We start from the raw sequence: 14,434 nt of genomic DNA on the forward strand, positions 1-14,434 counted from the left end.
GGCGTTATCTTGGCTCACTGCAAGCTCTGCCTCTCGGGTTCACGCTATTCTCTTGCCTCAGCCTCCTGAGTAGCTGGGACTACGGGCGCCCGCCACCACGCCCAGCTAAATTTTTTTGTATTTTTTAGTAGAGACGGGATTTCACCATGTTAGCCAGGATGGTCTCGATCTCCTGACCTCGTGATCTGCCCATCTCGGCCTCCCAAAGTGCTGGGATTACAGGCCCACCACCAAGCCCAGCTAAATTTTTTTTCTATTTTTAGTAGAGATGGGGTTTCACCGTGTTAGCCAGGATGGTCTCGATCTCCTGATCTCGTGATCTGCCCACCTCTGCCTCCCAAAGTGCTGGGATTACAAGTGTGAGCCACCGCGCCCAGCCTGATGGGTGTTTCAAAAGCAGCTTCTCTAGTAACCCAAGCAGGGGAATTTGATGTCCTGAACCGGTGACATCCAGCCAGGTCCAAAATAATGGTGATGGGAGGCCAGGTAAGGTTTCAGGTGGAGCTGATGACCTGCATGCAGCTGAAATTTATTTGCAGCACACTTTGTAGACATTCATTGCGTGCCAGGCTCTATGCTCAGTATATGATGATCATTATCTTGTTCAGCCTTCCCAAGTGCCTTGAAGCTGGTGCTATTTCTATAACCTTTTAAACCAAGGAGAAAACTAAGGTTCAGAGAAGTGACATGATTTGCCTGAGGAAACACAGCTAATAGTGAGAAGAGCCAAGATACAGCAGCAGGAGCCTGTACAGGGAGGAAAAAAATGATAAGTTTGAATTTCTACTGTGCTCCTTCCTACTCTGTGACCTTGGGTGGGTCAGTTTGCCTCCATGAGACTCAGTTTCCACATCTGCAAAATGAAGCCAACTTCATGGGCCTCCTTAGATAGTTTTCAGGGTTAGAAATGCTGCAGGCAGTGCCCAGCTTGGAGTTGGTGGAGTGCTGAGATCGGGAGCTGTTCACAGGGCTGGTGCTGACTTGGTTGTGTGGGGTGGGGGTGGTGAGCCAGTTCTGGGGGGACACTGCCATGTGTTTCTGCAGAGAAGATGGACAGGGATGCACCGAACTCTGTGTTCAACTCCCGGAGGGAACCAGAAGGCAGGGAGAGTGGGCAGGGAGGGCCTAGAACAGCTCTCAGATGGATGCATGGATGTGCTGGCCTGGTGGAGTCTGGACGGGCCACAGGACAGTGGGAAAGGGCATGGGAACCCACTGGGTGGGGGTAACTCAGAACTTTGCTTTATTTACCCCAACATCAGAACCCTCAGGGTGATGTAGAGCTGAAACAGGCCTTTGGGATTGTGTTTTCCAACCTCCTCAACCTCAAAGTGGGGTAACTGAGGCCCAGAGAGGAGACGGACCTTGCTTAAATCCCACGGTGACTCTGGGCAGAATCGGGCCCAGAATCCAGTGAAGCAGAAGGGTGTTCAGGCTGCCAGAGGATCGACACCACAAGCAGAGGCACAGCTGCCCTTCGGCACTGTGTCCCTGTGCCTGGCACATTACAGGCACTCAGGTGAGAATTCTTGAGGGAGCGAGTGCGCTGGGAAGAGCACACGGCCTGGGTGTCTGTCTCGAGCTGGAACCTGTCTCTGTCAGCCAGCTCTGCCTACCTGGGTAAGTGCCTTTATCTCGCTGAGCGTCCATTTCCCAAAATAAGATCAGAAACCCGTTTGGGAGGTCTCCAAGCTGGGATTTGAACTCAGGTCTACCTGATTCCAGGGCAGTTTTTTTACCCTGCACTTTCTCGATTCCTTTATATATCTTATTCTTTCATTCATACACTGATTCATTCATTCATCCAGTCATTTAGAAAATGTTGATTGAGCATCTGCCCTGTGCCAGGCACTGTTCTAGGCTGTGCAAATTCAGCAGTGAATGAGGCAGATGAAGTTTCCGCCCTTGTGGAACTTAAATTCTAGAAGAGAGAAACAGACGGTCAACAAATCAACAAATAAAATGGGAATAGTGGTAGACTGGGTACGGCGGCTCACCCCTGTAATCCCAACACTTTTGGAGGCCGAGGCGGGCGGATCACTTGAGGTCAGAAGTTCAAGACAACATAGTGAAACCCCTTCTCTACTAAAAATAGAAAAATTAACCAGACGTGGTGGCGGGCGCCTGTAATCCCAGCTACTTGGAAGGCAGAGGCAGGAGAATGGCTTGAACCCGGGAGGCGGAGGTTGTAGTGAGCCGAGATCGCGCCATTGCACTCCAACCAGGGCCACAAGAGCAAAACTCTATCTGAAAAAAAAAAAAAAAAAAAAAAAAAAGAATGGGAATAGTGGTGCGTGCCCTACAGGAACTAAGATAGGGGATGGGATTGGGGAGGGGTCTGCCTTAGACAGTGTGGTCAGGAAAGGAGATGACTTTTTTTTTTTTTTTTGAGACGGAGTCTCGCTCTGTGGCCCAGGCTGGAGTGTAGTGGCCGGATCTCAGCTCACTGCAAGCTCCGCCTCCCGGGTTCACGCCATTCTCCTGCCTCAGCCTCCCGAGTAGCTGGGACTACAGGCGCCGCCACCTCGCCCGGCTAGTTTTTTGCATTTTTTAGTAGAGACGGGGTTTCACCGTATTGGCCAGGATGGTCTCGATCTTCTGACCTCGTGATCCGCCCGTCTCGGCCTCCCAAAGTGCTGGGATTACAGGCTTGAGCCACCGCGCCCGGCCAGGAGATGACATTTTATGTGAACCCTAAGAGAAGCAGCAGCCTGCTATGCAAAGGACCTGAACAAATAATTGATGAAATGGGAAGCATGGAGCTCAGATAAAACGGGAAGCAGGCGTCAGACCTCCAAAAGACAAGGCGAGGAGGGGGAAGGAAAGCAGGTATCAAAATATCCCAAACGGCCCGAAAGGCCTTGTGGGGAGCAGTGCAGCCCTTTTGGGGCCCCTACACCCAGGTCACCTTGGTCACCTTGGACCTCTTCCCCTCCGGTCACCTCTGCCTTCCAGGTGAAGCAGATCATGGAGGAGGCTGTGACACGCAAGTTTGTCCACGAAGACAGCAGCCACATCATCTCCTTCTGTGGTGAGTCTATGGCCTGGGAAAGTGGCTTCTTTGTGGGCCGCCTCGGGGAAGTGGCGTCTTTGAGCCACTGTTTTGCTTTATGACTCTGAAGTTAGTTTTGGATTCCAAAGGGGGACTCCACTGGAGAATTTGAAAATACAGAACAGTGTAGATAAACAATTAAAAATGACTTCTGTACCCCATGAAGAGGTCAGTGTGGTTAACACTGGAGGAGTTGATTGTCTTCCCCTCCCCGTGGGCACCGTTCACACTGACCGTGCCTCAAGTGACACACGGTCTTGCGTCTGAGGAATGGGCTCCCTGTCCATCATTCTGCCTGTGGCTATTGCTAGGTAAAGGGAGAGGGTAAATGGGGACTTTTTAAAAAAGGGAACTAAGAGCCTGTGACATAGCCTGAAGGGTCATGTCCATCTGGCTCAGCAAAGCAGGCAGGCCCAGGGCTCAGAGCGTGACTCAGACATGTCTCCTTGAACCAGCTCTGCTCACAAGCTTCCAGAAATAACCCCATGGCCAGGCTCTTGCTGTACTTTAAGAATGGTAGAGATGGGTTCTGAGTGTCTCTGAGGTCAGGATTATCAGTGTGTACATAGAAGTGGTAGTCTGTCTTTCTGTCTCCCTGAAAATGTCTTAATTTAATAATTGGAGTGTCTCATAATGAAGGACGTGTTCGAATTCCCCTCCCGTGATCTTGGTCCTGTGGAGAGGCCTGAGCTAGGACAGCTGGCCAGCCCATCAGCTGCCGTCCAAATGGCTGGGGGCACCACCCCACGGGGCCCACAACATGCTGAGCACACACCGTGTCCTGGGAGGCCACGGACCTCAGTTCACCCCCTTTTCAGCCAGGCAGACCTGGATCCACCTCTGCCACTTTCTTGAATTGACTTTGGGCAAGATCTTTCTATTTTTTCTTTTTTTGAGACAGGATCTCACTCTGTTACCTAGGCTGGAGTGCAGTGGCGCAATCACAGCTCACTGCAGCTTCAACCTCCTAGGCTCAAGCGTTCCTCCCACCTCAGCTTCCCGAGTAGCTGGGACCGCAAGTATGTGCCACCACACCTGGCAAATGTTTAAATTTTCTGTAAAGGCAGAGTCTTGCCGTGTTGTCAGGGCTGGTCTTGAATTCCTAGGTTCAAACATTCCTCTCTCCTTGGCCTCCCAAAATGAAGATCTTATTTTTTTAAGTGGGATGTCTTTATGTAAGCATATAGCTGTACACGCATACACACACACATAATTAGATACATATATGTATGTGTGTATATATATATATTTGTATTCCCAGCTTTTTGTGTGTTCCCGAATATTTTTATTTCCAAATAAAATTGCATGCATGTCCATCTTAAGACTTGCTAGCATACTTACCAATTAACTTAGAGGAATAAAAGTGATAAAAATAGTATAATAATTCGGTAGCTCTACTCAAAAGTATTTGGGTGGGAGAAATTTGATGGCACTAAATGAAACCTGAAGAACCTCCTTGAGGTTTCTTTTGTCCGTTGTTTCTTATAAGCCGTTGTCAGGAAGGATTAAACAATGTCTACAAAGTCTGAATAGACAGCTCACTTACATCACCATAAGCAAATGAAAAGTACTGCATATATAAGTTAAAAGTAAGATATCTAAGAGATCATCTCCAGGAATATTTTAAATCTGTGGGCAGATTAGGCAATATTTGATCATTCATTCAAGACAAACTGTTTTCTAACGTAAAAAAACAAAACAAAAACAAAAAAAAAACCCAAAATGATGAGACCAAAACTTGTCAATATTTCTCCTTGCACATAGCATAACCTTGGTCAAGCTCTGCCCCCTGAGAGCGCTGGTTTGCTCTTTAGAGCTCTTACTTCATGGTTTTTGTCACAAGAATTAGGAAAGGTAAATTTTAACAATTATCTGACACCCAGCAGATGCCTAATAAAGAGTACTTCTTATGTAATCACTTTTTCAATAAACGTTGATTATGCACCTATACAAGTGTGAGCTTCCCATCTCTTGGCTAAGACAGAGGGTAAGAAGATTGAGAGGGCTCTCCAAGGTTCCTGTGTCTGACAGAAGCTCTGGGACACGCTGGGTGCTGGGGAGCATGGGCAGGGCAGGGCAGGGCCTGCTGACTGCCATGTCCCCGCAGCGGCTGTGGAGGCCTGCGTCCTACACGGGCTTCGGCGGCGGGCGGCCGGCTTTCTACGCAGCAACAAGATCGCAGCCCTCTTTATGAAAGTGGGCAAGAGCTTCCCGCCGGCTGAGGATCTGAGCCGCAAGGTGCAAGACCTGGAGCAGCTGATTGAGAGCGCGTGAGTGCAAAGTGTGGGGCACAGGTGGGAGCAGCTCCCCAGAGAATAGTCCACAGTCCTCCCTGGGCCCCAAGAGAGCCTGAATCCCCGGGCACTCTCTTCACTCCCTATCCTGCTCCTCAAACCCACCAGACTCTTTCTCACCCCAGGGTCTTTGCATGTGCCTAACCCTCCACCAGACTCACCCATCTGATCATCCGTAGCTGCTTTCTTGCCATCATTCAGACCTTCCGTTAGCTCAGAAAATTCCACCCCTCCATGTTCTCTTCGATATCGCCCTGTTTATTTTCCTCCCAGTTGTTGTTGATTGGACATCTGTAGTTATTCATGTCAGGTTTGTTTGATTGTTGTCTATCTCACTTGATGCTGAACTCCATGAGAGCAGGCAACTAGATCTGTTTTCTCCCATTATGTCTCAAGCATCTGGGCCAGTGTCTAGCACCTGGTAGATGCCCAAGAAACAACTGTTAAGTGAGAGCCTACTGGGAGCCACGGCCCATTCTAAATGCAAGGCAACCAAAGTTTGATAGAACCAATATGGTCTCTGTCTGTGTGGACCAGACACGAGGGCCACATATCAATAGGCATATTGTAACACATTCAAATACACTGATTAGAAGTTAAAAAAAAAACCCGGCTGGGTGTGGTGGCTCACACCTGTAATCCCAGCACTTTGGGAGGCTGAGGCTGGTGGATCACCTGAGGTCAGGAGTTCGAGACCAGCCTGGCCAACATGGTGAAACCCCGTCTCTACTAAAAATATACAAGTTAGCTGGGCATGGTGGCAGGCGCCTGTAATCCCAGCTACTCGGGAGGCTGAGGCAGGAGAATTGCTTGAACCTGGGAGATGAAGGTTGCAGTGAGCTGAGATCGTGCCATGGCACTCCAGCCTGGGCAACAGACAAGACTCCTTCTCAAAAAAAAAGTTAAAAAAAAAAAACCCTTATATTGAAGTAACCTTTGAAGGGGAGAGGTGGCTTCCCTCCCTCGTCTTGGTGGCTGGTGGTATGTGTTAGGGGGAGGCTCAAGGACAGAATGTGTGCATGTGAGCACTTTCAGCCAGAGCCACTCCCTGGGAGGTCCTGTCTGCACAGCCAAACCCCCAGTCTATACTACAGCCTGGTCAGGGATGACAAATTTGGTTTCAACTCCTGGCAACAAATTTGGTCTAGTGGCTTCCCAGAGGAATGTACTGTGGTTCTGAAGCTATGATTGGGTGTTCTGGGGAAAAGCACATGGATTGATTGGTCATGTCTGTCAAGGGCAAGGGCAGGGAAGAGACAAGCATACAAGCATGTCCTATGTTTGCAGACTCTGTTGTGGGTGGTCACTCCACTTCACTGGATGAGAATGGCCCTTTGCTTGCGTTTCAGGCCCTGCCTCCCCAGGGCTGCTGGCCAGAACGGTATGGTGGTCAGAGCTAAGGATTTGGCTCTGTCAACTCCCATTTGGAATGACTTCTCAGCCAACTGGTCTTTGAGTACCTTCCAGTCCATCTGCTAAGTTCCCAGGTGTTTGCAGATAACTTCTTAAAGGATTAGATTTGTCACCCTCCTAATGGAGGAATTAGAGATGCCTGTGCAAGTGGTAAGGGAGAAGCATTTATTCATATATGCAATCACTCATTCATAAACTTTTTTTTTTTTTTTTTTTTTGAGATGGGGTCTCGCTCTGTCGCCCAGGCTGGAGTACAGTGGCCAGATCTCAGCTCACTACAAGCTCCGCCTCCCGGGTTTACACATTCTCCTGCCTCAGCCTCCCGAGTAGCCAGGACCACAGGCACCCACCACCACGCCCAGCTAGTTTTTTGTATTTTTTAGTAGAGACGGGGTTTCACCATGTTAGTCAGGATGGTCTCGATCTCCTGACCTCGTGATCTGCCCGCCTCAGCCTCCCGGAGTGCTGGGATTACAGGCTTAAGCCACCGCGCCCGGCCTCATTCATAAACATTTACTAAGCCTCCTCTATATGTCAGCCACTGTGCTGGGCCCTGGAGATATAAACACGAAGAGGGCCCGTGCTTGCCACATGGTAGACTCTCAGTAAGTATTTTATTTAAAAAAAAAAAAAAATGAGTTGCGGCCAGGTGCGGTGGCTCACGCCTGTAGTCAGCACTTTGGGAGGCCAAGGCAGGCAGAGCACCTGAGGTCGGGAGTTGGAGACCAGCCTGACCAACATGGAGAAACCCCATCTCTACTAAAAGTACAAAATTAGCTGGGTGTGGTGGTGCATGCCTCTAATCCCAGCTACTCAGGAGGCTGAGGCAGGAGAATCGCTTGAACCCGGGAGGCAGAGGTTGCGGTGAGCCAAAATTGTGCCATTGCACTCCAGCCTGGACAATAAGAGTGAAACTCCATCTCAAAACAACAACAACAAAATAAGTTGCCAATTTCATATCCTCAAGATCACAGCATAGAGGGGAAGACAGAAAAGTGAGCAGGGAGCTCAGCTCCAGAGGCTGACAGAGCACAGACCAGCTTTGATTGGTCCAGGAGAGCTTCCTGTATGTAGGAGGCGAAGCCCTCGCTGAGACCTAAACAGTGAGAGGGATCAGCCTGGGAATGGGTGGGGAGGGAACCCGGAAGAAGCGGCAGCCCAGGGAAAGGCTTCAGATGAGACTCTGGTGCCCTCAGGCATCTGCACATACCTCTGTCTGGCTGGATCATGGAGTGATAAGGGTTAGTGGTAAGGAGATTGTTGGAGAGATGAGTGGGGCAAGGTCTTGTAGCTCTCTGCCAGTCATGTTGAAGAGCTTGCTTCCCAAGTGCACTGGAGACCCAATGAAGGATCTACACTCCAGGACTCTTCTTGGCCAGCACTCCTTTCCAGGAGAGAGAGGCAGGGGGATATCCGTATGAGAATCTGGCTTGCCCTTTGGCAGTGTAGGAAAGTGTCTGTTTAACCACATCTGCACATTCATTGGGTATTATTATTTTTTTAACTCCTGACCAGCTTGCTAGCAGCAATATGGGCTCTTGTGGTTTAGCTGCCATTCCTTCATTTTCCCGAGAGATTGAACATTCTCCCATTTGCCAATTAGTCCTGTGTGGATTTGCTCTTGTGAGTATTTATTCCTCTCTCTCATTGGTCTTGAAGGAGAAACCAGATCCAGGGCCTCCAGGAGAATGTGCGTAAGCTGCCGAAGCTGCCCAGCTTGTCCCCACTTGCCATCAAGCATCTGTGGATTCGCACGGCCTTGTTTGAGAAGGTCCTGGACAAAATTGTGCATTACCTTGTGGAAAACAGCAGGTGAGAGGGAAAGACCCAATACCTGGCCATGCTCTGCCCCCACCTGCTGGCCGTCGTGGGAATTGCATCCCCTCACACAAAGCTGCTTTCTTTTTCTCTTTGACAGCCACTAAGTTTGAAAGGGATTAAATGCCTGAACACTGGGTAGATTCAAGAGCTTAATGGCAGTGCAAGGTCTTCGGATTTAGGGTGGAGTATAGGGATCCTGAGTTTCTTCCTTCTCCTGTGGATTACTCCACTCAATCACTGTGTGGCCCTAGAGAGTTGCTTAGCCTCTCTGTGCCTGTTAATCTCCTTTGGTAAATGGCATGGCGATTCCCAATACTCCAGAGAAGTGAGAAGGGAATTTGGTAAATATACAGCATTTTGAAAATGCATGGTGAGCCTTTCTACATTTTCTCCACTAGCTTAGATTAATCTGATGTGAAAGTTTTATAGTATGAACCCTCTTGGGTAACCATTCATCCATGCATTCATTCATCCAGCAAATATTTAATGAGGACCTGCTGTGTACTGGCACTAACCTAGACATCAGGGATACAGTGGTGATGCCTGTCATGTTACAGAGCTTGTACATCATCTCAAGAGCCATGGAAGAATTTATCACCTGACACTCCTCGTGGCCAGCGTGCCTCTCCAGCCCCCAAGAGGTGGCAGGAACAGTGGGGTGGGGGAGAGAGAGAGAGAGTGTGTGTGTAATATCTCAGAATCTCGCCATCTTTCAGAATATAAAAGTGCTGGCTTAACCACATCTTCACACAGTGGATGTTTTTGTTATCATTCTTTGCCCCTTTGCAAGGAAAATATGCATGAAAGTGGCGAGAAAAATCCCTCTCACGAAGTTCATGTGCTTGCAAGGAAAACCAGCAAACAGTCATGGTGATAATACGTGATGGATGTTCCAAGGGGGCGTGGTGGTGGTGATTATTTTCTCCTGGTGGTCAGGGAAAGTGTCCTGGATGGCGCAACAGTTAAGCCTCCATTTGAAGAGCACGGAGGCATTAGCCAGGTGATGGGATGGGGAACAAAGTGTTTCTGGTGGAGGGAGTAGCAGGTGCAGAGGCCTAGAGACAGGAGAGAAAATGCAAGAAATCCAAGCTCTGGATCTCCAGTTCACTATTCACCGTGTAGTAATAGCATGTCTCTGCCTCCTGCCCCATGAAGGTTTCTGGGCCTCTTTAATTATTGCCTTTGGCATATGACCTTGAGCATATGACCTGCTGATTCAGTTGGTCAAAGGGAATTAGTAATTTATTTGAGAAGCAATGTCAACCTGCTTTCTTTTCATTTCAACTTTTTATTTTTAATTTAGATTTACATAGAAGTTACAAAATTAGTACAGAGAGTACTAATTGCCTAACCTCAATGATAACATTTTACATACCCATAGTGCCATGATCAAAACCAGGAAATTGACATTGGTACAATACTATTAACTAACCGCAAAACTTTTTTGGATTTCATCAATTTTTATAGGTACTCAATTTTTTTTATACAGTTCTATGACACTTTAACACATGTATAGTTTCATATAACCCACACCACCATCAGGATACAGAATTATTCCAAAATAAACCTCATCACCCCAAAGAAACTCCTTTCAGCTTCTTTTTTTTTTTTTTTTTTAAGATGGAGTCTTGCTCTGTCACCCAGGCTGGAGTGCAGTGACGCGATCTTGGCTCACTGCAAGCTCTACCTCCCGGGTTCATGCCGTTCTCCTGCCTCAGCCTCCCGAGTAGCTGGGACTACAGGTGCCCACCACCACGCCCGGCTAATTTTTTTTTGTATTTTTAGTAGAGACGGGGTTTCACCATGTTAGTCAGGATGGTCTCGATCTCCTGACCTCGTGATCCGCCCGCCTCAGCCTCCCGGAGTGCTGGGATTACAGGCTTAAGCCACCGCGCCCGGCCCCTTCAGCTACTTTTTACAGTCACACCTCGGTTCCAACGCTACCTGCTAATTTTAAAATTTATTTTTATTTTTTGAGATGGAGTCTCATTCTGTCGCCCAGGTTGGAGTACAATGGCGCAGTCTTGACTCACTGCAACCTCTGTCTCCCATGTTCAAGTGATTCTCATGCCTCAGCCTCCCAAGTAGCTGGTTTTACAGGCATGCACCACCACGCCAGACTAATTTAGTATTTTTAGTAGAGACAGGGTTTCACCATATTGGGCAGACTGGTCTCGAACTCCTGGCCTCAGGTGATCCTCCCACCTTGGCCTCCCAAAGTGCTGGGATTACAGGCATGAGCCACTGTGCCTGGCCTTTTTTTATTTATTTTGAGAGCCCTACCTACTCATTTTTGAGGCAGCATGTTTGAGGGTTTTGATCATGTAATTCTGCTGATTTTTAGAAACTGAGTGGTGGCAAAGTGAAAAGTTTCTTAATGTGTTATCTTCAGATTTGATGCCAAAATGTACAACCTTGATATTGAATAAGTCCAGAGCATGTCAATTCTGGCTCATACAATATTCCAGTTGATGGAAGACTCTCAGGGGGTAAGATTACAGTGATGTTGCCACCATTTCGTGAGGATTTCCTGATGTTGGGCTCTGTGCTGTGCTATGTAAGCAAGTTGTCATTGAATCCTTCCAACAACCCAGGCATTTGAGTTCTATACTTCCTCCCATTTTACAGCTGAGGACCAAAGCTCAGAGAGGGCTCTCACTTGTCCAGCGACACACAGCAAGGCAGGGAGTGGCATAGCTGGGCTCCGACCCACTCTGTGTCACTCCAGATCCCGTGTCCTTTACTTTCTGCTGGATGCTGGCAAGAGTTGAGGCAGGTGGGCTCAGCCCAAGCCTGTATCTGCCTGCCGTATGGCCTCCAGCAACTAAATCACTTACCCTCTTTTGGGAGAACCCACTCCCGATGTTTAACATGGGTTATTTTCTATTTCCTAAGTATCTTGACTGGGTTGAGAAATAAAGGGAAAGAGCACAAGAAAGAGAAATTTAAAGCTGGGTGTCCGGGGCAGACATCTCATGTTGGCAGGATCCGTGATGTTCCCCGAGCCATAAAAGCAGCAAGTTTCTATTAGCTATTTTCAAAAGGGGAAGAAGTGCACGAATAGGGTGTGGGTCACAGAGATCACATACTTTACAAGGTAATAAAATATCACAGGCCGGGCGCGGTGGCTCAAGCCTGTAATCCCAGCACTTTGGGAGGCCGAGACGGGCGGATCACGAGGTCAGGCGATCGAGACCATCCTGGCTAACATGGTGAAACCCCGTCTCTACTAAAAAATACAAAAAACTAGCCGGGCGAGGTGGCGGGCGCCTGTAGTCCCAGCTACTCGGCTGAGGCAGGAGAATGGCGTGAACCCGGGAGGCGGAGCTTGCAGTGAGCCGAGATCGCGCCACTGCACTCCAGCCTGGGTGACAGAGCCAGACTCCGTCTCAAAAAAAAAAAAATAATAAAAAAAAAAATAAAATATCACAAAGCAAATGGAGGCAGGGCGAGATCACAGGACCACCGGATGAGGTGAAATTAAAATTGCTAATGAAGTTTTGGCAGGCATTGTCGTTGATAACATCTTATCAGGAAACAGGGTTTGAGAGCAGACAACCTGTCTGACCAAAATTTATTAGGTGGGAATTTTCCTCCACCTGATAAGCCTGGGAGCGCTAAAGGAGACCGGGGCTTATTTCATCCCTTTGGCTTCGACCATAAAAGATGGGACGGGATGCCTTGAAAGGGGCCGTCTATAAGCCTACCTTCAGGGCGCATTCTCTTTCTCAGGGCTGTTCCTTGCTGAGGAAAAGAATTCAGCGATATTTCTCCTATTTGCTTATGAAAGAGGAGAAATATAGCTCTGTTCCGTCCGGCTCACTGGCAGCCAGTTCAAAGTTGCCTCTCTTGTTCCCTGAACATCACTGTTATCCTGTTCTTTTTTTAAGATGCCCAGATTTCATATTGTTCAAACACACATGCTCTACAAACAATTTGTGCAGTTGATACAATCACAGGGTCCACACGGTCCGCAGGGTCATCCTCCTCAGCTTACGAAGGAGATGACAGGATTAAGAGATTAAAGTAAAGACAGGCATAGGAAATCACAAGGGTATTGATTGGGAAAGTGATAATTGTCCATGAAATCTTCACAATTTATGTTCAGAGATTACAGTAAAGACAGGTGTAAGAAACTGTAAAAGCATTAATTTGGGGAACTAATAAATGTCCATGAAATCTTCACAATTTATGTTCTTCTGCTGCGGCTTCAGCCAGTCCCTCCGTTTGGGGTCCCTGACTTCCCGCAACACCCTCTCTGGGCCTGAGATCCCTTGGGAGGTCAGAACAAGGTCCTTTTCAATCCTAAAATTGTTTGTTTCTAGACTGTATGAGTTTTCAAGGAATTAGAAACTACTACACGATAACTCAGTTGTGGAAACATTCAGCACAAACATTGTATTGATGGTGTATTAGTTCATTTTGATGCTGCTGATAAAGATATGCCTGAAACTGGGAACCAAAAGAGGTTTAATTGGATTTAAAGTTCCACATAGCTGGGGAAGCCTCAGAATCATGGTAGGAGGCAAAAGGCACGTCTTACATGGTGGTGGCAAGAGAAAAATGAGGAAGAAGCAAAAGCAGAAACCTCTGATAAACCCATCATATCTCGTGAGACTTACTCAGGATCACAAGAATAGCATGGGAAAGACCGGCCCCCATGATTGAATTACCTTCCTCTGGGTCGCTCCCACAATACGTGGAAAGTCTGGGAGATACAATTCAATTTGGGATTTGGGTGGGGACACGGCCAAACCATATCAGATGGCATCACTTGTTATTCTTCACAGCCAAATCCCAGGGGGCATTTTTGAGCATCTGAGACCAGTGCTCTCCATATTAGTTATCAAGGCAGGAAAGCTTGTTATACAGCCTTTCAGTACCCACTGCTGCTAAACAGCATTTGGTGGCCCCAGTAATAGAAGGGCAGACATCATCTGAGCCTCTAAGTCACTTCCTGTCTCAAATGGAAGATGTGGTAGAGGCAGATAGAGTCAGCCAGGCCTCTGCAACCTATTAATTATTATTCCTGTTACTGTTATAAAGGCTCTATCATGACCATGTGTTAAGGATGTACATGTTGAGCACTCCGCTAAATGCCTTTAATTTTTTGTTTCTTTCAAAAGTCCTTCCAATAGGCTGGTCATGGTGGCTTATGCCTGTAATCTCAGTGCTTTGGAGGCCAAGGTGGTGGGATCACTTGAGGCCAGGAATTCAAGACCAGCCTGGGCAACATAATAAGACCCTGTCTCTACAAAAAATTAAAAAATTAGCCAGGTCTGGTGGCACATGCCTCTAGCCCCAGCTAATCGGGAGGCTGAAGTGGAAGGATCGCTTGAGCCCAGGAGTTCGAGGTTACAGTGCACTTTGATTGTGCCACTGCATTCTAGCCTGGGTGACAGAGAAAGACCTTATCTTTAAAAACAAAACAGAAGAAAAGTCCTTCTGTCAGCCCTATGAGCTATATTATTATGATCCCCATTTTACAGATGGGGCAGCTGAGGCTCTGGGTGGTAACCAAGTGACACTGGGGATTGAACTCTCGTCTGTGGATTGTGCGTCCTCTGCTGGTCTCCATCCAAACCTGCATATTTTCTCCTCTTGCTAGTAAATACTATGAGAAGGAAGCTCTCCTGATGGACCCTGTGGACGGCCCCATCCTTGCGTCTTTGTTGGGTAAGTGGTCCTGTGACCACTTCTAGATGGAACTGAGCTTCATCTAGACCCCTGGTCTTGAGTCTCAGGGGCAACTCCTCTGGGACACTCTCACCCCTCTCCAGCCTCGCCCATCAAAATGCACGCTGTCCTGGCAGGCTGGAAGAGAGGGTAGTGAGGTGGGCAGCCATCTGGTGGT

General features: G+C 48.0%; 1 protein-coding gene across 3 annotated transcripts in view; it reads left to right on the plus strand.

Moving 5' to 3' along the window:
* The window catches only part of SGSM1 (small G protein signaling modulator 1), a 120,482-nt gene that overhangs the window by 33,823 nt on the left and 72,225 nt on the right, over positions 1–14,434 (plus strand). For 2 of the 3 annotated variants that reach the window (XM_005567744.5, XM_005567746.5), the window contains exons 3-6: positions 2,956–3,031; positions 5,160–5,322; positions 8,419–8,571; positions 14,189–14,256. In XM_005567744.5, coding sequence (XP_005567801.2) covers positions 2,956–3,031; positions 5,160–5,322; positions 8,419–8,571; positions 14,189–14,256 — 460 coding nt within the window. Of the gene's footprint in view, positions 1–2,653; positions 2,830–2,955; positions 3,032–5,159; positions 5,323–8,418; positions 8,572–14,188; positions 14,257–14,434 lie in introns of those variants that run through there. The other variant, XM_065522345.2, reaches the window with a different exon arrangement.

The sequence above is a fragment of the Macaca fascicularis genome, chromosome 10 (assembly GCF_037993035.2).
Source record: "Macaca fascicularis isolate 582-1 chromosome 10, T2T-MFA8v1.1".
In the NCBI taxonomy this organism is placed as follows: domain Eukaryota; kingdom Metazoa; phylum Chordata; class Mammalia; order Primates; family Cercopithecidae; genus Macaca; species Macaca fascicularis.